Here is a 25,517-nt window from a genome sequence, read left to right on the forward strand (position 1 = left end):
AGAAATGGGTAAGTGCAATTTTTGAGAGGGGAGGTTGTGGAATATTTGGAGAATGGCTTTTCATGATTTGGGTTCATTTGTTTTGCCGATACAATTCTATTCTTCCACAAGCTTCTTGCATTTCTGAATCTTAAGGGTATATGGTGTCTAAAACTCCTGAGTTTGGGGGCATTCAGAATTTTGTGTCCTCAGACACATTTGATATTGCTGAAAGTCCTGAAGGACAAGGCTGGAATCCTAGTGAATGGGAACTATATATCTAAACAAATGATCACCTTTTCTGATACTTCTCTCTCCCCCTACCTATTTCAGGTGAGCCAGTGGTACGAGCTGGTAGTGTTCACAGCAAGCATGGAGATTTATGGCTCTGCTGTGGCAGATAAACTGGACAACAGCAGAAGCATTCTCAAGAGGAGATACTACAGACAGGTAAGGGGCTAGAATCTAGGTCTAAGAGTGAAGCTCAGGAGGCAGGCTACCAGGGAGTGATTTTAGTTTGAGGCAATTGCCCTGGAATGGGAACTTCTGGGCTTGTAGGGGAGGTATACTGCACAATCCCTTTTGTGGGAGTTGGCTGCTCATGGTGTTGGGATTGGGGAGACAGTCACAGAGGGGTGAGTCTCCTTTTGATGCCCAGCATACCCTGCCTTCCAGCACTGCACTTTGGAATTGGGCAGCTACATCAAGGACCTCTCTGTGGTCCACAGTGACCTCTCCAGCATTGTGATCCTGGATAACTCCCCAGGGGCTTATAGGAGCCATCCAGGTATGGGGGAAGGTGGTGAGTCTGGCATGACCAGGAAGTGGTTCTGAGGAGGTATTTTGAATACATGGAGCTGGGATGCTTTCATTTACTGTAGGTCAGGATGCAAGCTGTTTCTCTTTTCACTGAGACCTTCCCTCCCCCACATGTCCATTTCATAAATCAGATTTCTCATAGCAGATTTGCTCCAGCTGATACAATGGCAATAAATTTGACTAGAAGCCTCACACTAGTATGAGATACAGTGATTGACAATTTTATTTTGGAAGTTAAATCAGGAAGGTTTTTATCTAAGTTACTGAGTTTTGGTGGGGGATGGTGATGAGGTATATATTTTAATGATCCCTACTCCCAAAGAAAAGAAAAAAATACCCTGTCTCTCTTGAATCCTTTCTTATATGCATTTTTTCACTCAACCTAGATAATGCCATCCCTATCAAATCCTGGTTCAGTGACCCCAGTGACACTGCCCTTCTCAACCTGCTTCCCATGCTGGATGCCCTCAGGTAAGGGAAGCTAGACACTTAGATTTCTGAGGATCAAGGAGGAGGTGGGGGAATCCCAAGGGAGAATAAAAGTTTGTCCTGTTTTACTTATTTATTTCTCTTCCCTTAAGAATTTGGCATTTGAACCCATGTCTTCTTACACTAAAAGGTCATTACTTTTAGCCACTGGGTTTTGGGCAAACTGAACATCATGTGAAAATGGTGATCATTTCTGCCCTACGACTCTAGTGAGGCTGCCTCACACTAGTGTTGTGGGGCTATCAACTATGAGGACTCTACCAATGCAAGTTATTGTCATCCCAGGTTCACCGCTGATGTTCGTTCTGTGCTGAGCCGAAACCTTCACCAACATAGGCTCTGGTGACAGCTGCTCCCCCTCCACCTGAGTTGGGGTGGGGGGGAAAGGGAGGGTGAGCCCTTGGGATGCAGTCTGATGCCCTGTCCAATGGTGAGGACTGCCTGGGCAGGGTCTGCCCCTCCCTCCCCTCTCTGCCCTGGGAGCCCTGCACTCCATATGGAGTCTGGATGGACACATGGGCCAGACTCTGAAGCAGCCTCACTCTAACTTCGTGTTTGAACTCCCTGGAAACCCCAGACTGGGACATAAGCGGAGGCTTAAGAGAGCCGAAACAGTGTCTGTGGTGGAGAGACAGGACTGGCCAGTGAGAAAGACGTTCGGTAATCTGGGAGGCTGAGAGAGAAGCCAAGCCAGCTTTGTTGTGATTTGATTTTTTAAAAACTCTTGTACAAAACTGATCTAATTCTTCACTCCAAGGGCTGGGCTGTGGGTGGGATACTGGGATTTGGGCCACTGGATTTTCCCCAAACTTGTCCCCCCATTTTCCTTTTTTTCCCAGATTCCATCAGACCTGTAACCAGCTTCCTCTTTTTTTTTTTCCCTCTCTTAAACCATGCATTATAACTTTGAAACCAAAGCTGCCCTAGGTCCTTCTCTGGGGTTCTGGGAAATAAGGGAGGGATCTTTGTTCACATCCATCTTGTCCCCTAGATAGACGGGAGAGACTGCTATTGGGCCCGTGGGGTAGGAGGATAAGATGGTGTTGGCTTGTTAGGGATGGACTAGTGAACATCGACGTCACATGCTTTGGCATGAAGGGTCTTAGTGACAGAGTGGGCGACCCTGCGGATAGTGAAAGTACAGCTACATGTCCTGAGGGAACTTGAGCTTGAGAGCAGTAGGGCACATAAGTATGATAGAAGGAACCTGTATGCCAGAAAAGGCAAATAGCTGGAGAAACGCCGGGCTGGGGGGTACCCACATAGTCAAGCTAAGCCGGCGCTGCCCCCCGGCGGCCAGGCCAACGTTCCTCCGAGCTCCAGCTGCGGCGAGCTCCACCTTCCGGAAGCCGGCTCTATTTCCTCGCATCTGCCACGTGACGATCCGCCCTTCTCTGTGATCACATGATTTCTTTGACAAAAATAATTGTATTCTTCCGCGCTGACATAGTCCCTAACCTTTCAGACCTTTACAGTCCTTATTGGTCCACTCATATCTGGTACCCAAGCGTTCTGTGCGTCTGTCCAAACATATATTTCGTTTCTGCCCTCCTTTATTGCCGAAGACCACCTCTTCCGCTTGGGCACTACTTTGTTTTGGTGTCAACGGCCGCCTTCAGCGTACCAACACGTTTTGTGAATAGCTACCTTTGTAATTATCTTCAATTTTTATCTTGTACGTTATGTCTGAAAAGAGTTTTTAGAGAACTGAGGGTCATTATGATTACTATCTCCTAGCTTCTTTTCACCCCCAGCTTCGTGGGGGAAAGTCGAAAAATGAGTTTTCGGTTATTTTCGACAGTACCAAAAGCCAACTACATTTGCTACGATTCCTGCGTAGCCCACAAGTTGATTCCAAAGCAATTACGCTGATGGCGTGGCGGGGTGGTGGCGGTCAGGGAGGCTGCGCTAGTGGAGTAATGTAGCAGGAGGGGCGGCCCTTGATGGGCGAGGGCGGGGTTGGTGAATACGGAAGTGGCGCAAGTCCTGGGATCGCTCCGCTGAATCCGCCCGCGCGTCGCTGCCGTCGCCGCTGCCCCAAGTCCCGGCCCCCCCTCCCCCCCGGGTTCCCTCAGCCCAGCCCGGTCCAACCTGGTTCCCGGGAGGATGAAGTTCGTATATAAAGAGGAGCATCCGTTCGAGAAGCGCCGCTCTGAGGGCGAGAAGATCCGAAAGAAATACCCGGACCGGGTCCCGGTAAGGACAGCGGCCAGGGCAGAGGGTGTGGGGCGCTGGCGCTGGCGCTGGCGCTGACTCCGACGCAACAGCCTGAGCTTGGGTCCGGGACAGGCAGCATGGGCATCTGGCTGCCGGCTGTGGCGGGGTTGAGAACAAGCCTGAAACTGCTGTCTCGGGGACCGGAGGTGAAAGGAGTGGGGTAGCAGTGGTAGCTGGGGTGAGGGAGTGTAGGTGGGAGAGCTAGACCTTGTGATTCGGGAGGCTGTAGGGAGTTTGACAGTCTGAGTGTCACATGGTCTCCACCCCTCCCCCCCCCCCCAGCTAGCTAGGTTTTTGAGATTGAAGCTATAGTCGACCTAGACAAGTCATCTCCGTGGAATTAAGATAGTTTATTGTGACACCCCTAATTCAGGCATCTGGATATTTAGGTGAGTTGAGTCAATGGGGTCAGAGTCTTTGCTCAGGGCTGCACCGAATGTTTGGAGACAAAGAGAAATGAGTCTGGGGTAGGTGGGGTGCTGGAAATATTGTCTCTTAAATTCCTGACAGGTGGAGCTGTGGGGCTGTACACCTAATGTCTCCTGATTTTAATATTCCCTTTATCAGGTGATAGTAGAAAAGGCTCCCAAAGCTCGAATAGGAGATCTGGACAAAAAGAAATACCTGGTGCCTTCTGATCTCACAGGTGGGAACCTGAATCACTACCTAGGTTTGCTTCCTGGGGTGGGAGAGCAATCTCTGTGGGAGGAGGCCCCACACAGCAGCTCTTCTTTTGAGAGCATTTGTGGTATCTGTGAATTTATCACCCCTTGTATTTTGGGCAGTTGGTCAGTTCTACTTCTTGATCCGGAAGCGAATTCATCTTCGAGCTGAGGATGCCCTGTTTTTCTTTGTCAACAATGTCATTCCACCCACCAGTGCCACGATGGGTCAGCTCTACCAGGTATGGTGACTGGGAAGTAGTGGAGGCTTTGGAGAGGAGTTGGAACAGCTTGAGGGGAAGAAAGTTTTAGGTCAGTAGTTCTTGGAGTAGCTGGCTTGCTTAGCTCTCAATTTTATCTTTGACCTTAATATTTTTGATAGTCCTGGTTTTTAGAGAGGGTAATGGTAGTAAAGAGAAGGGAAGGAACAGTGAGCTGGAGCTACGGTTCTGACTCAGACCCTTTCTAAGGTGACAGAGAACGATTTGAGATCTTTTTCGCCCAGAGCTGCTGCTAGGGATAATCCTGCTAGGTTGCTAGGGCCTGGAGCAAGTGAGGAAGACAATCGGGCCACTGGTTTTGGGGAAGTCTTCAAAAAGAATGATTTTTGAAGAATGTGTTTGAGTAGCAGGTGGTAAGTAACTAAAACCAGGGCCTGACCACCATCATTTTCTGTTTTCATTCCAGGAACACCATGAAGAAGACTTCTTTCTATACATTGCGTACAGTGATGAAAGTGTCTATGGTCTGTGAAGCTGCTGCCCCTTCAGTGGGGGGTCCCATTCTACAAAGAAAGAGGTGGCCCCCCTTCCTTGCCCTCTTCCTTCTTCAGGCTCAAACACCACCGCCCTTCAGGACCTGCACTTCCTAATGTTTGAGGCTCTTCACCAGACCCTTGTAGCAGGAGTGTTAATGGGGAAGATGGCCTCTAGTACCTCTCCTTTTTCTTTTCTTCCCCTTTCTCTACCACCTTTCCCATTCTGCTTTAGACTTGATTGTCAACCTCTGTCTCATCCAGTGATTGTTTTGGTTTCTGTTCCCTTTCTCACTGCCCAAGGGGCTCACAACCCCAACAATCATTTCCTTTCACTACCTTTTTTTGGGGGTAGATGGAAGGGACTGAAATTGGGGAGGGAGGAAGGTTGGAAGTACATCAATAAAGAGGAAACCACCAAGCTGAACTGGATTTTGCTTTGTGTTCCTATCCTCCCCCTTTTGTTTAGTTGTCAGTGGTGGGGAAAGAGGTTGGAGGGATAGTAATATATTGGTTTATTATGTTGATGTTGTTTTTCCTTTTGCATAAAAAGGGTGCTTTTGTTATGATAGATGGGTTACTCTGAGTATTGTTTCTTGAAACTTTAGTTTTATATACGTGTGTATTGGGTCCTTATGTAAAGAATAACAATGTGGGTTCGTGTGGAGAAAGTATGAAAGTACCTGCTTTATAAACATCCAAGCTTATTACAACCTTTTGGATTAAGGAAGAGGTGTTCGTGTGTGGAGGCTGGTAAAAGGACTGTCCTTAGTTGCATGTCACTTGGCTAGTGGAATGGAATCCAAGGGAGGGAGAAGACTGGGAGGAGGGAACCATTAGCACCAGGATAACTTCATCTCCCAGCAACCACTTCGTCCGGAAGTGGGGAGATCTCCCTGGGGAGAAAGACGCTGTAGAATGAGGCAGTATGGTGGCCGAGAGTTCTAATGCCGCTTTCTCCTTCTTTCTTAGTCCCGCTAAGCCTACATTTCCCAGGAGCCTGCGCTCGCTCTTCCGCTCTACCTTCTGCTCCCAATCTCCCCGCCACTCCCCGGGGGAGGGGAGCGGTTTAGTGCGCCTGCGCCAATCCATGGCTTGCTGGGAACTGAAGTTTCAAATGTTTATGCAGTCCCTTTTCCGCTCTCCCCAGACGGACTACAAGCCCCTTGATGCACTGCGCGTCGGCGCCCGCGAAGGGAGGAGGGCGAGGGGAGGAGGAGGGAGCAGGCGGCCGGCGGCGCGGGGGGGAGGGGGCCCGGTCCGGGAGTGCGGGAGGCAGTGGTAGAGGGAGGTGGCGGCAGCGGCTAGCGGATTCAAGTCTCAGCCGGGCCGAGGCAGACACCTCTGTGGAGCGAAGCAGTAAAAGCAGCGAACATCAGAGGCGGCACCGGGATCCCCGGCTCAGGGGAGGGGGGCGCCGGACCGGGAGGAGGGAAGGGGGCGATGCTGGAAGCCATGGCGGAGCCCAGTCCCGAAGGTGAGCTTTCGACCGGCACAGAGCGCGGAGACGGCGGGGGGCGGGAGAGGAATCAATTGATAAACTTGGAGGTCGAGCCACGGATCCCAGCAAGGGAGCGCCGAGAGGGGGTTGGGGGTCTTCCCCTGGAGGTCGGAGAGCGACGAGTTGAGAGATCTTGGAGAAAGAGAGGGTTGGGAGACTGGGCTGGGGGTAGTCGGAGATCCGACGCTGTGTGTGTGGGGGTGGGGTGGGGGAGTGGGAGCTGGAAACACAGAGCTCGGGGGGTTAGGGGCCGAAAGGGCCTCCGGCAGGTTGGGGCCCTGAAACTGGGAGGCTGGGGAAATCTGGGGGTCGGAGAGTTGAGGAGGGAGGAGGTAGAAGAGAACTGAGTGAGGAGCCCGGTAGTTCGCCGAGGTGGAGCAGTTTGTATCGGGGAGCTCCCCGGTAGTTGCCGCCGGAGATTGTTGGAGGGGTGGGCAGATAGTTGTGGGAGAGGAGAGTGTCTGGGTATTGTCTGTGGTAGAGGGACCTGTACCGGAGGTAGTTGTGGGGAAGAGAGCCGGGAAGCGAGGAGAGCTGGGTAGTTGTAGGGGCGGTGGGGCGAGGTGGGGGTTAAGACCAGCGAGTTGTGGGGTGAGGGTGGGGGAGTTGGTCGGCAAGGGTTAGAGCCTGGGAGTTGTGGAGGGTGAGGAGGCGGCGGCGGCAGCAGTAGGGGGGGTTGCCGTGGAAGGAGAGAGAAGCTGGTTGGGGGGCTAGAGTTTAGGGGTCTGTAATCTAGTGACTTGGTGAATACGGGGGCAGAAATAGGGTGGCTGCCGGAGAGAGCTCTGAACTGGGCCCGGGGGCCCGGCGGGGAGCCCGAGAAGCTCGCGACGGGGAGGGGCCAAAGCCCCGGATGGGGGCGGAGGGACGGCGAAATTGTGGGGAGCGCAGTATGGGGGGGGCAGGTGGGGCCGCGTCCGGGTGAGAGCGCTCTGGTCTATTCGGGACGCGAACTGGCGTTGGATGTGTGAGCCTGTGTGTTTAGGGTGGGGGGTGAGGGGCGCGCCGGGCCTCGTGCTCGCGTAGAAGGGGCCGGAGGGCGGGGAGCCGTTCAGCTTGGTCATCCTGAACCCTGGGGGCTGGCGGGCGGCTTGTGCGGTTTCCGAGGGCCAGGGGTTGTAGAGCGCGGCTAGGCTGGAACTCGGGGCCGTGGGCGCGTGTGAAGGACAGCGGCAGGAGGCACCCGGGCTCCGGCCGGGGAGCGGTATGGCGGGGTGCGGCGCTAAAAGATCCGAGTAGACGAGTCTAAAGAAACCGTGAGGCGGGGGGTGGGGCGCCAGGCCTCGGGTGGGGGGAAGGGGAGCGCTATAGCGAGGCTTGAGAGGGCGCCGCGCCCAGGCTCCGCCCCTCGCGAGGCGGAAGGGGGAGCAGGGGCGGGTCCAGCATAGCTGGGGGCCTGCTGGCCTGCCTGAAAGACATGGGAAAGCAGGGGTTTCTCTTGAGATCGCCAATGTATAGAGGAGGGGTTTTACACAGACTCTTTCCTAAGTGCCTTGACTCAGCTTTTATTGCTTTCACAGATCCACCTCCGACCCTTAAGCCAGAGACTCAGGTGAGGTTTTCCTTATCTTTGCAGCCTAGTGTTAGTGTCTTACCCCTCTTCCCAGTCTTCTCTCCCTCTCCCACCTTTTCCAGATTCCTCACTCCTGGGACTGCGCCTTTGGGAATGCCCCTCTTAAACTACACGTGATAAAAATTTCCTTCCTTTCAGCCACCAGAGAAACGTCGGAGAACAATTGAAGATTTCAACAAATTCTGCAGTTTTGTCTTGGCCTATGCTGGTTACATCCCCCCTAGCAAAGAGGTAGGGACAGGAGATGAACAGATTTGAGACTGGGGCCTAGGACTATAGAGGGGGCTACTGAGCAAATGGGATTGTGTTACTTTTTAGGAGAAGCCTACCAGAAATTATAGGTAAGACTAGGGCAGTTAGAAACTGCCTCTGGTAGGAAAACTAATATCTGGGATGAGAGTCGGGTTATCAGAGATAGGTGGCTTGAACAGCCATGAATAGTCTTGGGGTGCTGTTAATGGAAGGTGCTTTTGGATAAATTTTAAGGTGAAAATGGTAACGACTGAGACTATACAGAAAGGAAGCTAAAGAAATGCTCTTGTTGAGAATACAATGTTGCAAAGGCAGTGGGTATTTGGGAGATGGCTAGAATTTAAGGGCGGAAGTAACATGGAGGTGCTTAAGAAGAATTGCTGGTGGGAATTGGGGTGGGGATAAACTTTCCGAACACAGTGAGATTTGTGGTTTTGGCAGGATATTTTGGGATAGATTAGTCCCTGGTTTTTTAGCTGGGTTTGTAGAGAAACTGAGATGACTTTGGGTCCTCTGCTAATCTTAGTCTTATCTGCCTTTTAAGGAAAGTGACTGGCCAGCCTCTGGCTCCAGCTCTCCATTGCGAGGTGAGAGTGCAGCAGACAGTGATGGCTGGGACTCGGCCCCGTCAGATCTCCGAACCATCCAGACCTTTGTTAAGAAAGCAAAGTCATCTAAGAGACGGGCGGCTCAAGCAGGTCCCACCCAGCCAGGACCTCCAAGGTCCACTTTCTCTCGTCTGCAGGCCCCTGACAGTGCCACCCTGCTTGAGAAGATGAAGCTCAAGGACTCTCTCTTTGATCTAGATGGGCCCAAAATGGCATCTCCACTGTCCCCCTCATCTCTGACACATGCCTCCCGGCCCCCTGCTGCTCTCACCCCAGTGCCCCTTTCTCAGGGGGACCTCTCCCAGCCTCCTCGAAAGAAGGACCGAAAGAACCGAAAGTTGGGGCCAGGAGGGGGAGCTGGCTTTGGAGTGCTTCGAAGGCCTCGGCCAGCCCCTGGGGATGGGGAAAAGAGATCTCGAATCAAGAAGAGCAAAAAGCGGAAGTTGAAAAAGTCAGAGCGGGGTGATAGACTCCCACCTCCTGGGCCTCCCCAGGCACCCCCCAGTGATACAGACTCTGAAGAGGAGGAGGAGGAGGAAGAAGAGGAGGAGGAGGAGGAAGAGGAAGAAGAGGAAGAGGAAGAGGAGGAGGAGGAGGAGGAAGAGATGGTAGCGATGGTAGGAGGTGAAGCCCCAACCGCAGTGCTCCCAACACACCCTGAGGCTCCTAGGCCCCCTGCTACAGTGCACCCTGAAGGAGCTCCTCCCACTGATAGTGAAAGCAAGGAGGTGGGCAGCACTGAAACAAGCCAAGATGGAGATGCCAGCTCCAGTGAAGGGGAGATGCGGGTCATGGATGAAGACATCATGGTAGAATCAGGTGAGAAGTTTAGGGCTGACCAGGGGAAGCTGGGATGATGGGCATGGGGCTGTCGTGGATCCAAGAGCTTAGAACACCAAACCTTCTTTTCCCCCAGGTGATGATTCATGGGACCTGATCACGTGTTATTGTCGAAAGCCCTTTGCAGGGCGGCCCATGATTGAGTGCAGCCTGTGTGGAACATGGATCCATCTCTCCTGTGCTAAGATTAAGAAGACCAATGTCCCTGATTTCTTTTACTGCCAGAAATGCAAGGAACTGCGGCCAGAGGCCCGGCGGTTAGGAGGTCCACCTCCCAAATCTGGAGAGCCCTGATATCACCATCTCTAGGCTGGAACTTCCAAATGACAAGACTTGGGAACTGAGCTTCAGGGTCCTCAGCCTATCCCCTGAAGCTTGGATATTGTCCCACTTCCAGGCAGGAATTCCCAAGGGAGACTGGTTTGGCAATGTGTTCCTATCCTAGTCTCCTTTACCACCGTATGGACTTAAACTCAGACCCATTATATTTGGGGGTGGGAAGCTGTCTGGGTCCCTAGACACTTAATCTCTGTCCCTTGGACCTGCCACCCTTCACTTTCTGGGCCAGGGTTGGAATTGGGATGGGATGGGACAGTTGTCTATAAAACTCTAGTGTAAATATAGCACTCCCTCCTCTTCTATCTCCCCATTTATTCTACACCAGTTGTATTTTTAATTTTGGACTTCCCCTTTTGGGCATGGCAGCTCAGAGGTGGATTACCAACCAGCCTGGCTAAGGGAGGAAGGAAAGCAGGTGACCATTCTCTCACCTCTTTTGTTTTTAATAATATTGGCCGGCTGTTTGTACAGGAAGCCTTCGTGTTGTAAATAAAGCAGAGTAGGCTCTTTTGTGTTTATAGCCCTCACTGTGCTGCTTGGGAGGGTGGTTTCAGAATAAATGGCAGAAGACCGCTGAAGGTGGGCCTGAAACCCAACTCGATGTAAAGCTCAAGCTGAAAATGACCTGGCTCTGTGCCTTTCCCCACCAGCCCTGTCTCTAGGAACCCCACAACCCCACCCTTAACTACACTCACGTGCGCTTAAGCGGGTTAGAGTTGCTTGGTGCGCCCCACCTGAGCGGGGTTTAGCGGGGTGGGGGTCGGTTGCCTATCCCATGAGGGCACAGGTCAGTTTAGCTAGGATAGTTGGGTGACGCCGGTGGAGACACATTTGGGGGCGGGGCCGTTGAGGATTGGGAAACCGTTGCTGGAGATGGTCACGTGTGGGTGGTTTCAGGCCGTCACGTGACCTAAAAGTCATGTGATCGAGACGCTAGGATCCGGGTGGGTCGACTTGGGCCACGTGATGTGGGGGAGGTGGGCGGGACCTTGGAGGTTGTTGGCGGCGGCGGCCGAGTCCGCGGCTTTCGGTCGCGCCTCACGGCCCGACACCCCGCCGACACCCTGCAGATCCTCCACGGTTCCTCCACGGATCCCCCACGGATCCCCGCCTCCTTCTTGTACCATTCTTGCACTGGGGTTGGTCTGTCCGCACTCTCGTGTCGGTTTGCAGGTTTGCGCAGGCGCGGCGGGGACGATTAGCCCCTTTGGGTGGGCGGTGGAGCCCGAGAGCGCGCAGGCGAGACCATGGCGGGCAGCGGCGCGGGGGTCAGTGGTGTCGGAGAGACGAAGGTGATTTACCATCTGGACGAAGAAGAGACTCCCTACTTGGTGAAGATCCCTGTCCCTGCCGAGCGCATCACCCTTGGCGACTTTAAGAGCGTACTGCAGCGACCCGCGGGCGCTAAGTACTTTTTCAAGTCTATGGATCAGGATTTCGGGTGAGCGCAAGGCCTAGACTGCGACTGATGGGGGCTGTGCTGGAGTTGATTGGGTAATAATTAAGGAGCACAGGTCTAGTCTAAGCCATACTGGGGTCATCTGGGCTACGGTGGAGCAGATTGTACTATGCTAGGGTAGACTGGATATCCCTGGACGGACAAGGTTATAGTTGGAAAGATTGAGGCGCACAGAGCTAGCCGTGAGAGGACACACTGAGCTATACTAACCCAGATTAGAGAAGATTATGCTATACTGGAATAGAGTTGGGCGTACTGGTTCATTTGGGGTCACTTTGGACTGTAGTGAGGTAGATTGCTCTGTCCTCTGGTAGTGTAGTACATTCTTAATAGTCCTGTAGCACACAGGGATATTGTTGGTTACTGTGGAATCTCCTGATGTAGATGGAGCTATATTGGTGCAACTTGGGATGTTCTGGGCTATGTTAGGGCAGCCAGGATTATTCTGGGATATTCTAGTTTGTACTAAATGCAAAGAATGCTGTATTGCGATGTTTTAGGCAGTTCTGGAGTAGATCAGGCTGTGCTGGAGAACTTGGGCCATTCTGGTCTCTACTGAGTTGTACTGGTTAATCTTAGTTTGTATTGGGGCCTAGTTTTTATTGGGACACTCAGTAGAGGGCAGACAGGGCTTTGGAGTGTGTGATAGTACAGACAGCTGTATGAGTATATTCTTGTCTATATTGGTGCAGACAGCTGCATTTGGGGACATTCTAGACTGCTGGAATAGATTGGGCTATCTTGGGGGTAATTTGGGACATTCTGGGCTGGCCTGGGACTTTAAAGGATGCAGAGTAAGCCCTTTGGTGTTTATTGCCTTTGGGACTGAATCTTCTGAGTCCTCAATCTCAGCTCTTGAAGGCAAGCTGGATTAGGCTGGGATAGCCTGGGTTTTAGGAGAGCTGGGCTCTATCTAGAAAGATTGTTCATGGTTGAGAAAGTGGGACTGCCTTGGAAGTTACGTTGGATATAAATCAAGGTTCTTCTATTTGTCAGCAGTGTTAATTGGGCAATTTTTAAAACTTTTGTGTCTTGATTTCATCTGTGAAATGGAGATAATCAGAGTAAAATGCCTAGACAGGTGCATGCCTAGTACAGGTGCATGGTGTATGTTAAATTCTTGGTCAGTGATAATTGTCAGTATTGATTCTGACTTGTCAATAAACTAGGTTATGATGATACAGAATGGAATAACTTGTCAGGCCAGGCTCTGCTGAGATGGTATTATGTTATGAAGAATACTGCATTATGCTGAGACAGATTGGTAGTGACTGAGCTGTATTGTGACATTGAAAGCAAATGTATTAAATTGGTATATATCTAGGCTTCTAGAACCATATTAGGCTAAAAGGTTATTCAGAAAGGATGTCCTATTTAGGGGTGAAGATGTGTGTATGTGATAGAGTTTCTGTTCAGGGCAGAGAGCCTCGTAGTTCATATCTATATTCTTTTAGTCAACAAGTATTCATTGATTACCAAGTGTCACGTACTTTGCTGTGTGGCCAGAACATGGTGTTGAACAGAATAGGCATTAATGTTTTCATGTGGTGGTTGATAAGAAGGAGCCCTGGGGAGAGATCTGTGGAGCTATACCTGCAAGTAGTCCAGTGAAGTCCAATTCATTGCAAGGAACTCATGGGAGAGGTGATCCCCCAGTGCTAGGCAGAACAGATTGCATGATGCAGAGTTTTGTGCCAGGTGAGGCACAGGGGAGTGGGAAGCCAGGCCTCACCTCCCTTTGGGAGCTCTCAGCTGAGTGAGGAAGTACCATTTTTTGGTCTAATGAGTATTTTTATTTAGGCAAAGATAGCACACTTAGATAGCTCTCTGGAAGTGAGTTAGAGAAAACTAAGGAAAGCATAAGAGTAGAGACTTAGATGAGGATCAAAGACTTCTTTAGGGAGGGTGTGTGAGGAACAGGGTTGAAATTGAGATTGAGAGGAGGCTGCCAGCAAGGCTCCTAAAGTTAGATATTTTGGGCAACCAGAGTAACCTTAGGGGATGGCCTTTGAAATTGGACTGAGAGTTTGAATCAGATTCAAGGAGATCTTTGGAGCAGCATTGAGCCCCCTGCAGGTGAGCTGGGGAGTAAAGGAGAAATGAAGAAAGGGAATCGAGTTTGGCAATTTCTTAGGTATAAGAATGAAGTATTTTAGTGTGAGAGAGCACTTGGACAAGCTAAGAGAGAGTCAGCATCCTTGAGCTAGATGAAATTAGGAAAAATTTTGAATGGGGATGGTAGTCGGGGAAGTTGGTCCAGTCTCACTGACTTTCATCTCTCTCTCGGCAGGGTGGTGAAGGAAGAAATTTCAGATGACAATGCCCGCCTTCCCTGCTTCAACGGAAGGGTGGTTTCCTGGGTAAGGAGCCCTGATTTTGAGGGCTCTGTCCCTCCTGCATTGCCAGGCTCCTCTAAGCCTGAGTCTGGCCTTATAGCTCAACCCCTGCTTAGTCGTTGGAGGCCCTGGCTCTTGGCTTCCCTACCTGTTTGGAAAGCGAGCTGGAGTCCCTCAGCCTTCTCTGGAGCCCTCTAATGCTTGTTAATGCTGTTTTGTGTTTTACTCCAGGCTCTCTCAACCTTGTGCCCTTTTCTAATCCTTTCCCTTACTCCTATCTCATATACCTTACTTCCCAATAGAGCCGTTTTTTTTTTTTTTTTTTTTTAATCACTTATACCCTTTAGCTCGTGTCATCAGATAACTCCCAGCCTGAGATGACTCCCTCAGCTCAGGAACCTCGGACAGAACTGGCACCTCCACCCCCACCATTACCCCCTTTGCCACCAGAGAGGACCAGTGGCATTGGGGACTCTAGACCTCCATCCTTCCAGTGAGTCCTTGGGATTCTTGAGTCCATAGGAGGGAGGTGAGGAGGGAATCCACGCCCCTTGGGAGGGGAAGCCAAAGCTTTGGAGCCCTGTCCCACTGACTCAGATTGGCAACTATCTTTGCCCATCTAGCCCTAATGTGTCGAGCAGCCGGGAAAATCTGGAGCCTGAGACAGAAACAGAGTCAGTAGTGTCTCTGAGGCGGGAGCGGCCTCGCAGAAGAGACAGCAGTGAGCATGGCGGTGAGGGGGCCAGGCGCTGAGACTGGGTAGACTGGAGTTGGGAAGGGGTTGGCTAAGACCCAAGTCTTCTGAGGGTAAGGTGCATGAAGCCTGGTTCCTGAAGTTCTTATTCATACTTAGCTGGGGGCCACAGGCCCAGCGGCCCCTCTAGGCTGGAGCGCCACCTGGCTGGGTACGAGAGCTCCTCAACCCTCATGACTAGCGAGCTGGAGAGCACTAGCCTAGGGGACTCAGATGAGGATGATACCATGAGCAGGTATGGCTCCACAGATATCTCCTCAGGGCACCAGCCCCTTCTTTTGAGCCAATCCTCTCATCTTTCTCTTGGCTTCATGACCACCTCCGCCTGCAAGTACTCCCTTCTTAACTTCCTAACAGGTTCAGCAGCTCCACGGAGCAGAGCAGTGCCTCCCGTCTCCTCAAGCGTCACCGGCGGCGGAGGAAACAGCGGCCACCCCGTCTGGAGAGGGTAAGGGGTTCTCATGGGATAACTGGACCTTAGAGAAATTAGAGGCCTGGGCCTTGATTTAGGGGATACAAGGGCACAGACAGAATCCCAGGGTTCGTCCCTGGTTGTTGAAGGCAGTCTAGCTCCTTCCCCTTTTTCTGTCACAGACCTCATCCTTCAGCAGTGTCACTGATTCCACCATGTCTCTCAACATCATCACAGTCACACTCAACATGGGTATGGAGGGAGCCTGGGGCTGGGGGACCTGGTCTCTAGGGCTTGGGGGTCATGTGGCTTGGGCTTCCCCTCATCACATGGACTCCCTCCACAGAGAAGTACAACTTCCTGGGCATCTCCATTGTGGGCCAAAGCAATGAGCGGGGAGATGGGGGCATCTACATCGGCTCCATCATGAAGGGTGGGGCCGTGGCGGCCGATGGGCGCATTGAGCCGGGGGACATGCTTTTGCAGGTAGGTATGCTGGGAAAGGGTCACTGGTACTGACTTGGGCAGGAGCTCTCAGCCTCTCCTATCCTGTTTCTGATCCACTTCCCCTCACTTCCAGGTGAATGACATGAACTTTGAGAACATGAGCAACGATGATGCTGTGCGGGTGCTGAGAGACATTGTGCACAAGCCAGGGTGAGCCTCTCAGCTGGTCTCAAGTCCTCAGTCTTCTTGTCTTTGCTTTTTCACCTTTCATTTTATAATTTTTAGGAAGTACTGAAACAACAGTCATCTAAAAAGTACATAAAATTAAAAAAAATGCATAATGTAATGAGTAATTCTAGAGTAAATGGGTGTCCTTAATACTACTGCCTAGATCATGAAATAGAAGTTTGTTGATATCTCAAAAGTTCTCCCTAGTGTCCCTTCCAGCTCCTATCCTCTTCATTGCCTCTAGGGTAATTATTCACCTGATTCTTTGGTCATCACTATGATAAAAATCTTTGCTTCACTTGGTAGTTTTACCACCCATGTGTGTATCTTTGAACAACACAGTTTAGTTTTACCTGTTTGGGGCCTTTCTGTGAATGGACTGTACAGTGAGTATTCTCTTGTCTGACTCAGCAGTATGTTTTTAAGAGTTACCCATATTGGTGAGTCACCAACATTGTTGAGCCTTCCACCCTCACCTTTTTGGGCCCTGCCATGTTTGCTTGCTCTTCTCTTTCTCTTTCTGTCCCTCAACCCATTCTCATTCCAGGCCTCCACTCTCCTGAGGCCTCTACCCTCACCCCTGCTTGACTGGCCTTCTCTCTTCCCCACAGCCCCATCGTGCTGACTGTGGCCAAGTGCTGGGATCCCTCTCCCCAGGCTTATTTCACTCTCCCCCGAAGTGAGTGATGCTCAGAGGGCCTGCAGCTGAGAGGAGAGAGAGCTGGGAGCTGGGGCTGGGCCCCTAGGCTATGGGGGAATTGGTGGAGGAAGTTCAGGTCTGCGTCAGGGAGGGACAGGGCTGGCTCTCTGGGACTAGGAAGTGATCGTCTTGATGGTCTTCTCTGTCCCAGATGAGCCCATCCAGCCAATTGACCCCGCTGCCTGGGTCTCACATTCTGCTGCACTGACTGGCACCTTCCCAGCCTATCCAGGCTCCTCCTCCATGAGCACCATTACATCTGGGTCCTCTTTACCTGATGGTGAGCCCCCAGGCCCGCCTCCTTCCACCCCTCCTCTGAAGGCTTCTCAGCAGTGTTGTGATCCCACCATTCCTTGGGACTAGGCTCTGCCTTTGATTCCCTGCTTCTTCTCTGTCAGGTTGTGAGGGCCGGGGTCTCTCCATCCATACAGACATGGCATCTGTGACTAAAGCCATGGCAGCTCCAGAGTCTGGACTGGAAGTTCGGGACCGTATGTGGCTCAAGATCACCATTCCTAATGCCTTTCTTGGTATGGCTGGGCCCTGGGAAGGTAGCTTGGAAGGGGGAGGAGGAAGAGTAGTCCAAAGCTGGAATGGCCCGAACAGGGGTGAGGCAAGAGTCAGAGAGGAGAGCCTGAGTCCTTTTTCTTTTCTGGGTGATTCCAGGTTCGGATGTGGTTGACTGGCTCTACCATCATGTGGAGGGCTTTCCTGAGCGGCGGGAGGCCCGCAAGTATGCCAGTGGACTGCTTAAGGCAGGCCTTATCCGACACACAGTAAACAAGATCACCTTCTCTGAGCAGTGCTATTATGTCTTCGGAGACCTCAGTGGTGGCTGTGAGAGTTGTGAGTGCCCCTCTCCAAATTCAGACATTGCCCAGAAACCAGCCAGTGCCACTGTGGACTGTTGAGCAGTATGTGTCCTGTAGTAGGCCCTGCACTGGCTGATGACAATTAGCAGGGGCTAACATCCACCCATGTTCTGCTGGACAAGCTGTGCACTATGCACAGGACAACGTCTTTTGGGAAGAGGGGTACCTCTTTCTGAATCTCATGAAAGCATATGAGACTTACGGTGGCCCGGGCTGACTTCCTGCCCTGATAGCAGTGGCAGGTGGGAAATTTCCTGTTAGAGACCCTCGTTTTAACCCCCATAAAGGGTAGTTCTGGGGAAATGGTTCCTAGGTCCTCTTCATTTAATGTCTTTATGTCCTGGCTTCTTAAAACAGTGATTCTTAGTTTTTCTCTTACTTTCAAGATTTAGTCAACCTGTCTCTGAATGATAATGATGGTTCCAGTGGGGCTTCGGATCAGGACACCTTGGCTCCTCTGCCTGGGGCCACCCCCTGGCCCCTGCTGCCCACCTTCTCCTACCAGTACCCAGCCCCGCACCCATACAGCCCCCAGCCTCCACCCTACCATGAACTCTCATCCTATACCTATGGTGGAGGCAGTGCTAGCAGCCAGCACAGTGAAGGTAAGTAACTGCCAGAGAGAGGGGTAAGGGGCAAGAGAAAACCAGGGAGGAGAGGTAGTTGCAGGGGCTAGGGAGGTTGAGGGACCTTGGGCTGGGGTTCAGTTGCCCCTCTCCTCTCCCCCAACAGGGAGCCGGAGCAGTGGGTCCACACGAAGCGATGGGGGGGCAGGGCGCACAGGGAGGCCTGAGGAGCGGGCCCCTGAGTCCAAGTCCGGCAGTGGCAGTGAGTCCGAGCCCTCCAGCCGCGGGGGCAGCCTTCGGCGAGGCGGGGATCCTAGTGGCACTGGTGATGGGGGCCCTCCCCTTTCCAGGAGCTCATCAGGGGGTGCTCCCAGTCACCGAGCCCACCCAGGGCTCCATCCCTATGGTCCACCCCCTGGTATGGCCCTCCCCTATAACCCCATGATGGTGGTCATGATGCCCCCACCTCCCCCAGCTGCCCCTCCAGCAGTGCAACCCCCAGGGGCCCCTCCCATCAGAGACCTGGGCTCAGTGCCCCCAGAGCTGACAGCCAGCCGCCAAAGCTTCCACATGGCCATGGGCAACCCTAGTGAGTTCTTTGTGGATGTTATGTAGAGCCATGTTAGATCTCCACCCTTGGCCTATTCAGTCAGTTCTTGGTGCTCCTGTCCTGTGATTGGGTGTCTTGTCAATCACTTGCTCATTACTCTTCCAGTGGTGCCTGGGCTTAGCTTGTCATGTGGGCTGCTGCCTACTGTGAGGTTGTTGCCGCTATGACTCTTAACCAGCAGTGCCTGGTTCCTCCCCTTTCCCTCGGGGGTCTTCAAGGGACCTTTGGTTATTTTTAGCTTTATTATTTTTTGTAAGCCTTTTGGGGGGTTAAAGTAGACTTTCTTACATTTTTTTGGACTATTTTTTAGTAGGCATTTCCTCTTTTATATGAAGAATACCTGCCCCCCGGACCCCTTCTTTTAACCCCGAAATGTGACCTCCTATTCCATTTGCCCAGTCAGCTGTTCTGCTATCCTGGCGGGGTGGGGTGGGGTTGGCCACACTTGGCAGCAGTCAAAGGAAGCTGGGGTATTTAGTATTTGAGGGCTGTGTAGCTGCTTTTGTTACTCTATTTATTTTAGTCACTTGTATAAAACACCAAATAAAGCAATAGGGGCAAACTCCCCACGCCTCTGGCTCCTTTCTTTGGGAGGGAGGCAGGCACTGAGGGAAAGGACTGAGACACAGTAGCAAAGCACGACTTGTTAGACTTTATTTGTGAGGCAGTGAGTACTCCCTCTGAGAGCAGGCACAGTCCTGGAGTGAAGCCCCTTCAAGGCAGTACCAGGGCCCACAGGAAAGGGGCCTGGGCTTTGGCTTGAGATTGAGAGAAGGCACATTCCTGGCCAGGCCCTGGCTGGGAATATTCAGAAGCCGAGGGGGTTGCTAGTGACCATACCACCCTGCTCCACCAAGGCCTTGGAGATGCTTTTGAAGTTACGGAAGAGCTCCTGCTGCTGGGGGTCAGACTGCAGTGCAGCCATGTTCTCCCGAATCCGGGCTGCAGCCTAGAGAGAGGGAAGGAGAGGTTCAGGCCTATGTCTTGAGCCCCCTACCTGCCCATGGCAATCCCAGATCTCACCTCAATACACCAGCTGTCACAGAGCATTTTCTCATGCTGGGCTGTGAGGTGGCCCTCATTCAGGGATCTCGAGGCCCTGGTGGGAAGCAGGAGAAAATAAATATGGGCTGTGACCCTAGGAACCCCCTGCGGCTCAGGCTTCCCACACTGTCTCCTCACCTGGAAAGAACCACCACCATGGCATAGAGGTCAATGGCACTGTCTGCCAGACGCTGCAGCACAAACTGTTCATCTGTCAGGTAGATGGGGTGGGGTAGGGAGGGTGTTAGTTGGAGGGAGAGGAAAAAGAGGGGATGGTAAGGGTATAGAGCTTACTCACTGACAATCTCTTTCTTGTATTTTATCAGCTTGGCCTCCACTGTGGTGGCAAACTGCTCCAGAGCTTGCACTGCCTGAAGAAATGAGGAAGGCACCCAGGGCTCAGAAGGGGGCCCAGCCCTATCAGCTCTTGACATAGGCTATCCCCCACCACTCTTGACTACTTTACCAGTTTACCACTCCGACTCAACTCCGGGTGGATGACGCCACTGAGACTCAGGCCACTGCCCAGCCCTGCCCGCCTTAGAGGAAGGAGGTGATTGGTTAGTTGCCATATACCACCCCATTCTGCCCTGCCTTACCCTGGCCCCTAAGCTTACCGCCTCAGCTGTTTGCTTGCCTCTCCTAACAGAAGGCCGGCATTCTCCAAAGGATTCTTTAGAGCATTGCCAAGCCCAGAGAGTTCCTTTCCTTTGTCCTGTGGGGGAAGAGGGTCTAAGAGTCAAGACTCCTTGTCTCACCCCTGGTCCCCCTCCAGTTCTCCCCCCTCTTTACCTTACAGCCCTGCAGAGCCACAAACAGCCGGAGAATGTCATTCGTCCCCTCAAAGATCCGGAAGATACGAACATCTCGGAGCACACGCTCTACTCCAGGCTCCTAGGATAGTGAAAGACAGATCATATGCCCCTGCTGAGATGTGCTTGTCTACTCCTCCTGGCCCAACTGCAGCTACTCCAGGCAGAAAACTCCTATACCTTCATGAAGCCCATGCCCCCCATGACTTGGATGCACTCATCTGTCACCTTCCAGGCTGCCTCCTAGGGACAAAGAAACATATAAGATTGGTATTAGAGCCAAGCTCCCAAACTGGGCTCTCCCTCCCCGCAGGCCTGGGACCTCACCGAGCCAAAGATTTTGCTGATGGCAGCCTCTATCTGGAAGTCCGTGGATCCCTGGTCCATGTTGCCACTCACCATGTAAGCCATGGACTGAGGTTGCGTGGTTGGGATGTGGGAAGGAAAAGAGTTTCATCAGACTTGGCCCGATCACCCAAATCTCCAAGACCAGATTTACCCCAGCTCCCTGTGGTCCTTGACTTCTAACTCCATATGTCAGGCATGTTGAAATATTTGGTCCCCCAAGCCAGTTTATCAGGGGCTTCCAGAAATCTGACTTCTTGAAAAGGGTGAAGACGTAAGGATAGGTGTGGGGGGTAAAATAAATTTCAGGTACCACTAGAAGCACCTCAGCAGAACAGCATGGCTCTTCTTCTGCAGCGGCTGAGCTAACTATGCCTCCCCGCATCCCCTAGGGCATTGGTGTAAAGCTGGAGACCCACTGCCCCAGGTGCTGCTGGGGGTTGTAGTCTGACCCGACCGGGAAGACAACCACAGGGCTCTTGGGAGAAGATTGTGGGAGGATCCTTACCTCAGTCACATACTGCAGCATAGCCATCCGGGCCAGCTTCTCCTGGATTAGCCCAAAGTTGTGAATTTTCTCCCCAAACTGGATACGATTAGCAGCATGATCCACCTGCAGAAGGACATATGTCCCATTGTGGTTCTCTAGTCCTCCCAGGATGGAGGCTGGGCTGAGCCACAACCAAGAAGAGTTCAGTCTAGGCTGGACAGAGACCTAAGCTATCAGGTTTGGAACAGCTGGTGTGGGAGGGGTCTCTGGTAGAGAGAGTGCCTGCAAGGGAACGGACACATGAGAAGGGGGATAATGTGACTCATTCAAGATAGCTAGAGACTCAAGCAGGGTACTCACCGCCTTAGCAATGATGGCCTTCATGGTGCCTGCAAGGGCTGCAACCATGCCAAACCTTCCATTGTTGAGAATATGCATGGCAACCTTGAAGCCGCCTCCCACCTCACCCAGCACATTCTCTGATGGCACCCGTACTCCATCAAAGTACACCTCTGCTGTGTTTGAGGCCTTGATGCCCATCTTCTTCTCAGGGGGCCCACTGTGACAGACAAAGAAGCAGAGGCGTGTTCAAGTTGTAGGGAAAATTGCCCCTTCATTCCTTATGAACCAAAGAGAAACTACAACTTCCAGCCCGCAAAGGGGTGCAGGCAACAGTTCCTGCATGCCCAGAGGGCTGAGGCCTGGCCCTCCTGCTGCCATGTGGTGGGCTCATTGGTCATTGAAGCTAAAGCTTTAGATCAGTTACATATGTATTACAAAGGGAACATGCTGTCCAGCATGTTAGCTTTTACATACATCCCCAGTGACCTGTAACAGCCATCTACTCTGGAGCTCAGTACTGTCCCGCACCCTGGCTCAACCTCTTCCTTCCCAAACCCACTCACTGGGTAACACCTCCAAAGCTCCTCTCTACCACAAAAGCTGTGATCTTCTCCTTTGTGGCTCCTGTGGCTGCATCTGTAACTGGTGTCTTGGCAAAGACTGTGAAGATATCTGCCACTCCCCCATTACTGTGGAAAAATGAGGGTAGTCAGCGTGGAGGACAGAGTGGTGGGGCCTGGAAATGGGCAGAGGCGGAGAGGAGGGGAGAAATAGGAAGATTGCCTGATCCAAATCTTGCTTCCATTGAGAGTGTAATATTTTCCACAGGGGCTGGGCACAGCTGAGCTTCGGATGGAGGCTGCATCTGACCCACTTGAGGGCTCAGTTAGACAGAAAGCTGCTATAGTTTCCCCTGTTTGGCAGAGAACTCTTTTTATACTGGGCCCTCATTGGGCATGGCCCCTCAGTGCCCCACTCCTCAGCACCATAGTTACTCAACACCTCTGGCAATATTCAGTTTCTTCCCATTTCCCTTCTGGCCTCTTTGTGATACCTTCCCAGAATCTCCCCCAACCAACATGCCCAACTATGTGGTGATCTAAGTAGCACTGGCTTAATTTGTGCCAAGCCCGAGACACCCCCAATCCCTGGGGCTCCTAGGCCTGCCTCACCTGATGCCAGTTTGGGGAGGTATTTTTCTCTCTGTGCCTTCGTGCCAAAGAGCAGGATGCCTTTGAAACCGATGCTTTGATGGGCCCCCAGGGTGATGCCCACACCAAGGTCATGCATGCCCACGATCTCCACCAAGCGGGCATACTGGAGGGGAAGCAGGCATCTGGAGCTGTAACTGGCTGCATGTGGGCCTGCCCTTAGCAGGAAAGGTGGGCAACAGGGCAGGGCTTGACCAGGGCATCCCCACAAAATGAGGAAGTAGGGCCATGGCAGAGGACACTGGCTCATGTCCAACCAGGCCTTGGTGGGAGGGAGTCTTTCTACCCCATGTCAAGCATTCTCTACCTTAGAGATTTATTAGGATTTGGGGACCTGGGTGAGGTCCATGGCCCTAGGGGACTGTATGTAGTTTGGTGTTTGGAAGAAGTGTGTACCCATTGGGAGAATCAACATCCCACAGGCCCCCAGGGCAGAGGCTTAACAGAGACCTTGGCCTCAGGGGTGATGGAGCTGAACCCATCAAACTGGAGTAGACCAGGATATTGGGAAGTGACTGAGGGGCTCCCTCACCTGCGTGTTGCAAAGGCCAACACCACCCAGTTCACTGGGCACTTGCAGACCAAAGGCCCCCAGCTCCTTGAGGCCCTGTATAGTGGTCTCTTCCACCTGCTCCATCATGTCATTCTTGGCAGAATCGTTCACCTCCTGGGGAAGGCACAAGGTCCTACATACAGGCTCCTTTTGAGTTCCTTGACATCTCTCCCATCCCATCAGAAATCAAACTATTTCCCAGCCCAAGTCATTCCTCACCTCAAAGAACCGGGATACAGGCCCCACCAGCTCTTTGAGAAACTGTGTCTGCTCCTCGTTAAGCACTGCAGGTTAGCAGAGACCAGCAGGTCAGACCAGGCAGTTGGAAACCTGTGCTGTCCCTGCCCAGCTGTGACTACCCCTTTCCTCACCGGAGGGGTACGGAAACACCTGATCAGTGGTGAGTTGGCCCTTGAACATCCCCACAGCAAAGGACCTGGATTCCTGCACGGGGAGAAAGGTGTTTCAGGGAGCCTGCTGGAGTGAGTCTGCCCCCGGCTTAACCTCTGCCGGACTCCGAGGCCACATACCGCATTGGCCTGTATTTCCCTCCTCGAAGACTCATAGGAGAGAGAATCTGACTTGTCCAGAACCGCCTGGGGAAAAGGATAGTTAGCGCGGCAGAGAAAGAGTTGCCAAAGTGCCAAGTTGAGCAGAGGCGAAGAGCTAGGTGCCAGAAGAACGTATCCGGTGACCTTTCCCCTAGTTTAAACGCCCTTGGGCTGCCCTTTCCCCTGCTTTCGGTGCCAGGCTGGTTAGCAAATGACTGGCACCAGGAGGGAGACTCCTGTCCGCGGCAGGGAGGGGAAAGCGGAGGCGGACGCCCACCCTGAACCCCCACTCCCGCTTCCAAACCTGCCGTTACTTACCTGAGTGGCCCCACTGGCATATAGTCGTCCGGCAGGGCATGGTCGGGGCGGTCCCAACAGAGCACAGGGCCGCGAGCTGAGAGAAATGGGAGTTCAGTCCGGGGCTGGGCCATAAATAGGCCCACTGCCCAGTCCCTTCAGGGATATACAAACCTTCCGTCCCCGAATCTCAGTAGCTGCCGTCCCACGCTAGGAGCCTTCCTCGCCGCCTGCATGTCAGAACCAATCCAGTTGTCACAGACCTGAGCTGTGACTTAACACTGGTTCTGTCAGCCAAAAAGTCTGGGTACCCGCACCGTGACTCATCCTCCACAATGCAACCGGCGGCGGGCGGTGCTTCCGGCATCCGGGGCATGCTGGGAGCTGTAGTTCTGGAGCGCCCCTTAGCTCTGCGTTCTGGTTGACTTAAGGAGATCTCCAAACGTCCCGATAGCTCCAAACGTCCCTTGTCTCCCCCAAACTCCTTCATCCCTCCTGTTCCAACTAGAGTGTAGCCTTCAGAAGGGGTGATGGGATAGGCTGGGACTGAAGAGAGACGAGTTTAGGCAACTACAATCTGAGAGATGGAGGGTGGTCTGAAAGGAGGACTTCCAGCTGAAGTTAGAAAAGAGAGGTGGGAAGAGAGAAGTGTAAGATAGATGCCAGAGGCAGAGGCGACTCTTTGGGGTCCCTCAAAATCAGTCTCCACAAAAGGGAGGGAAATGGTGTGGTGGGGGACTCAAGCTGGGGTGGAATGTCCCAAGCATATTCTCCTAAGGCCTAGGGAGTATCACTAACAATGGAACATCTAAATTTTCCTAGTAGGAAGGCTCTCCTCTTCTTTCCCCCTTATGACATCTGAGAACTTACTCAACATCTATCTTTCTGTCCTCTGTTCTTTCCTGAGACCATGTGCTCAGGCTAGACCTCTAGGCCTCTAGGCAAATGGAGTCTTCCCAGGACCCAGAGAAACTATAGGAATTCTCATGTTTCTATCCTCTCCCACACTTCTGTAGCCCTGGGGCAAAAAGTCTCAGGTAATTTCTGCTATTACAACTGGGGACAGGCCCAGGAGGAGAGAGAGTGCTAGGCTCAATTACTTTTCTTTTTGAGCTATTGGAGCCTTCTTAGGTGTGATCTTCTTCTCCAATCCCTTAGGAAAGTGTAGCTACGTTATGCCTGTCCTTTGGGCCAGGTTATGTGGAGCAAGGTGGTGGTAGTGGTACCTGGGGAAGAATGAGATATTGGGTCAGTTCAGAGAATGACTACTTCACCTAACAGCTAGAATTGGGTGGGGAGAAGGCAGCTTAGCTCCAATACTGGAGGATTAGGGAGATTAAAGTAGGAGAAGAGAGAGATGTCTGAGAGACCAAGAGGTGAAAAACAGGTGTCCTTGTGGAGGAGAGGCCTAAGGGTGGAATGGGGAGCTGAGACTCTGGGGAGCCTTCTCCTGGA

The 25,517-nt window shown here is 52.4% G+C and overlaps 5 protein-coding genes across 8 annotated transcripts; 4 read left to right on the plus strand and 1 right to left on the minus strand.

Moving 5' to 3' along the window:
* Nucleotides 1-43: 43 nt before the first annotated feature.
* Nucleotides 44-2,204, plus strand: LOC105291729 (CTD nuclear envelope phosphatase 1-like). Its single transcript, XM_011359660.2, has 4 exons — nucleotides 44-429; nucleotides 655-766; nucleotides 1,185-1,269; nucleotides 1,573-2,204. The coding sequence occupies exons 1-4, from the start codon at nucleotides 268-270 to the stop codon at nucleotides 1,631-1,633; spliced, it is 420 nt and encodes a 139-aa protein (XP_011357962.1). The 5' UTR covers nucleotides 44-267; the 3' UTR covers nucleotides 1,634-2,204.
* A 1,044-nt stretch (nucleotides 2,205-3,248) lies between these two features.
* On the plus strand, nucleotides 3,249-5,347 carry GABARAP (GABA type A receptor-associated protein). Its single transcript, XM_011359661.2, has 4 exons — nucleotides 3,249-3,483; nucleotides 4,072-4,150; nucleotides 4,290-4,408; nucleotides 4,854-5,347. Exons 1-4 carry the CDS (start codon nucleotides 3,394-3,396, stop codon nucleotides 4,917-4,919), a joined length of 354 nt encoding a protein of 117 aa, XP_011357963.1. The 5' UTR covers nucleotides 3,249-3,393; the 3' UTR covers nucleotides 4,920-5,347.
* Nucleotides 5,348-6,160: 813 nt separating this feature from the next.
* PHF23 (PHD finger protein 23) lies at nucleotides 6,161-10,553 on the plus strand. Of its 2 annotated transcripts, none has more exons than XM_011359662.2 (5): nucleotides 6,161-6,397; nucleotides 7,942-7,973; nucleotides 8,133-8,225; nucleotides 8,791-9,673; nucleotides 9,771-10,553. In XM_011359662.2, exons 1-5 carry the CDS (start codon nucleotides 6,364-6,366, stop codon nucleotides 9,986-9,988), a joined length of 1,260 nt encoding a protein of 419 aa, XP_011357964.1. In that variant the 5' UTR covers nucleotides 6,161-6,363; the 3' UTR covers nucleotides 9,989-10,553. The 2 variants fall into 2 exon arrangements, with proteins under 2 accessions (XP_011357964.1, XP_011357965.1); XM_011359663.2 differs by lacking the exon at nucleotides 6,161-6,397 and adding an exon at nucleotides 7,312-7,388.
* Nucleotides 10,554-10,628: 75 nt separating this feature from the next.
* On the plus strand, nucleotides 10,629-18,982 carry DVL2 (dishevelled segment polarity protein 2). Of its 2 annotated transcripts, none has more exons than XM_011359665.2 (15): nucleotides 10,629-11,474; nucleotides 13,783-13,852; nucleotides 14,176-14,321; nucleotides 14,452-14,561; nucleotides 14,682-14,817; nucleotides 14,940-15,030; nucleotides 15,177-15,246; nucleotides 15,341-15,480; nucleotides 15,575-15,651; nucleotides 16,281-16,348; nucleotides 16,521-16,649; nucleotides 16,768-16,899; nucleotides 17,036-17,215; nucleotides 17,628-17,846; nucleotides 17,974-18,982. In XM_011359665.2, exons 1-15 carry the CDS (start codon nucleotides 11,281-11,283, stop codon nucleotides 18,420-18,422), a joined length of 2,211 nt encoding a protein of 736 aa, XP_011357967.1. In that variant the 5' UTR covers nucleotides 10,629-11,280; the 3' UTR covers nucleotides 18,423-18,982. The 2 variants fall into 2 exon arrangements, with proteins under 2 accessions (XP_011357967.1, XP_011357968.1); XM_011359666.2 differs by having other exon boundaries at nucleotides 14,452-14,549.
* Nucleotides 18,983-19,050: 68 nt separating this feature from the next.
* ACADVL (acyl-CoA dehydrogenase very long chain) lies at nucleotides 19,051-24,411 on the minus strand. Of its 2 annotated transcripts, XM_011359667.2 has the most exons (20): nucleotides 24,237-24,404; nucleotides 24,084-24,159; nucleotides 23,745-23,810; nucleotides 23,586-23,658; nucleotides 23,434-23,498; nucleotides 23,194-23,328; nucleotides 22,623-22,767; nucleotides 22,234-22,363; nucleotides 22,014-22,139; nucleotides 21,469-21,667; nucleotides 21,127-21,231; nucleotides 20,601-20,687; nucleotides 20,454-20,516; nucleotides 20,254-20,355; nucleotides 20,079-20,176; nucleotides 19,928-20,000; nucleotides 19,760-19,832; nucleotides 19,600-19,672; nucleotides 19,441-19,516; nucleotides 19,051-19,366 (listed from the first exon to the last, which is right to left on the minus strand). In XM_011359667.2, the coding sequence occupies exons 1-20, from the start codon at nucleotides 24,296-24,298 to the stop codon at nucleotides 19,226-19,228; spliced, it is 1,968 nt and encodes a 655-aa protein (XP_011357969.1). In that variant the 5' UTR covers nucleotides 24,299-24,404; the 3' UTR covers nucleotides 19,051-19,225. The 2 variants fall into 2 exon arrangements, with proteins under 2 accessions (XP_011357969.1, XP_011357970.1); XM_011359668.2 differs by lacking the exon at nucleotides 23,745-23,810 and having other exon boundaries at nucleotides 19,065-19,366; nucleotides 24,237-24,411.
* Between the last annotated feature and the right edge of the window lie 1,106 nt (nucleotides 24,412-25,517).

The sequence above is a fragment of the Pteropus vampyrus genome, unplaced genomic scaffold (genome assembly GCF_000151845.1).
Source record: "Pteropus vampyrus isolate Shadow unplaced genomic scaffold, Pvam_2.0 Scaffold50, whole genome shotgun sequence".
In the NCBI taxonomy this organism is placed as follows: Eukaryota; Metazoa; Chordata; class Mammalia; order Chiroptera; family Pteropodidae; genus Pteropus; species Pteropus vampyrus.

What these genes read in the sequence shown, in the direction of transcription:
- DVL2 (XM_011359665.2), top strand. Translation starts at nt 11,281, where the DNA reads ATGGCGGGCAGCGGCGCGGGGGTCAGTGGTGTCGGAGAGACGAAGGTG. An exon ending in TCTAGACCTCCATCCTTCCA is followed by an intron (nt 14,322 to 14,451) that starts GTGAGTCCTTGG and finishes TTGCCCATCTAG; the next exon opens with CCCTAATGTGTCGAGCAGCC. An exon ending in TAGCAGCCAGCACAGTGAAG is followed by an intron (nt 17,847 to 17,973) that starts GTAAGTAACTGC and finishes CTCCCCCAACAG; the next exon opens with GGAGCCGGAGCAGTGGGTCC.
- LOC105291729 (XM_011359660.2), top strand. Translation starts at nt 268, where the DNA reads ATGATCACCTTTTCTGATACTTCTCTCTCCCCCTACCTATTTCAGGTG. An exon ending in AGAGGAGATACTACAGACAG is followed by an intron (nt 430 to 654) that starts GTAAGGGGCTAG and finishes CCTGCCTTCCAG; the next exon opens with CACTGCACTTTGGAATTGGG. An exon ending in GGCTTATAGGAGCCATCCAG is followed by an intron (nt 767 to 1,184) that starts GTATGGGGGAAG and finishes CACTCAACCTAG; the next exon opens with ATAATGCCATCCCTATCAAA.
- ACADVL (XM_011359667.2), bottom strand. Translation starts at nt 24,298, where the DNA reads ATGCAGGCGGCGAGGAAGGCTCCTAGCGTGGGACGGCAGCTACTGAGA. An exon ending in TCAGCAAAATCTTTGGCTCG is followed by an intron (nt 20,517 to 20,600) that starts GTGAGGTCCCAG and finishes CTTTGTCCCTAG; the next exon opens with GAGGCAGCCTGGAAGGTGAC. An exon ending in ATGGTGGTGGTTCTTTCCAG is followed by an intron (nt 19,517 to 19,599) that starts GTGAGGAGACAG and finishes GCTTCCCACCAG; the next exon opens with GGCCTCGAGATCCCTGAATG.
- PHF23 (XM_011359662.2), top strand. Translation starts at nt 6,364, where the DNA reads ATGCTGGAAGCCATGGCGGAGCCCAGTCCCGAAG. An exon ending in ACATCCCCCCTAGCAAAGAG is followed by an intron (nt 8,226 to 8,790) that starts GTAGGGACAGGA and finishes CTGCCTTTTAAG; the next exon opens with GAAAGTGACTGGCCAGCCTC. An exon ending in AGACATCATGGTAGAATCAG is followed by an intron (nt 9,674 to 9,770) that starts GTGAGAAGTTTA and finishes CTTTTCCCCCAG; the next exon opens with GTGATGATTCATGGGACCTG.
- GABARAP (XM_011359661.2), top strand. Translation starts at nt 3,394, where the DNA reads ATGAAGTTCGTATATAAAGAGGAGCATCCGTTCGAGAAGCGCCGCTCT. An exon ending in AATACCCGGACCGGGTCCCG is followed by an intron (nt 3,484 to 4,071) that starts GTAAGGACAGCG and finishes TCCCTTTATCAG; the next exon opens with GTGATAGTAGAAAAGGCTCC. An exon ending in GGTGCCTTCTGATCTCACAG is followed by an intron (nt 4,151 to 4,289) that starts GTGGGAACCTGA and finishes TATTTTGGGCAG; the next exon opens with TTGGTCAGTTCTACTTCTTG.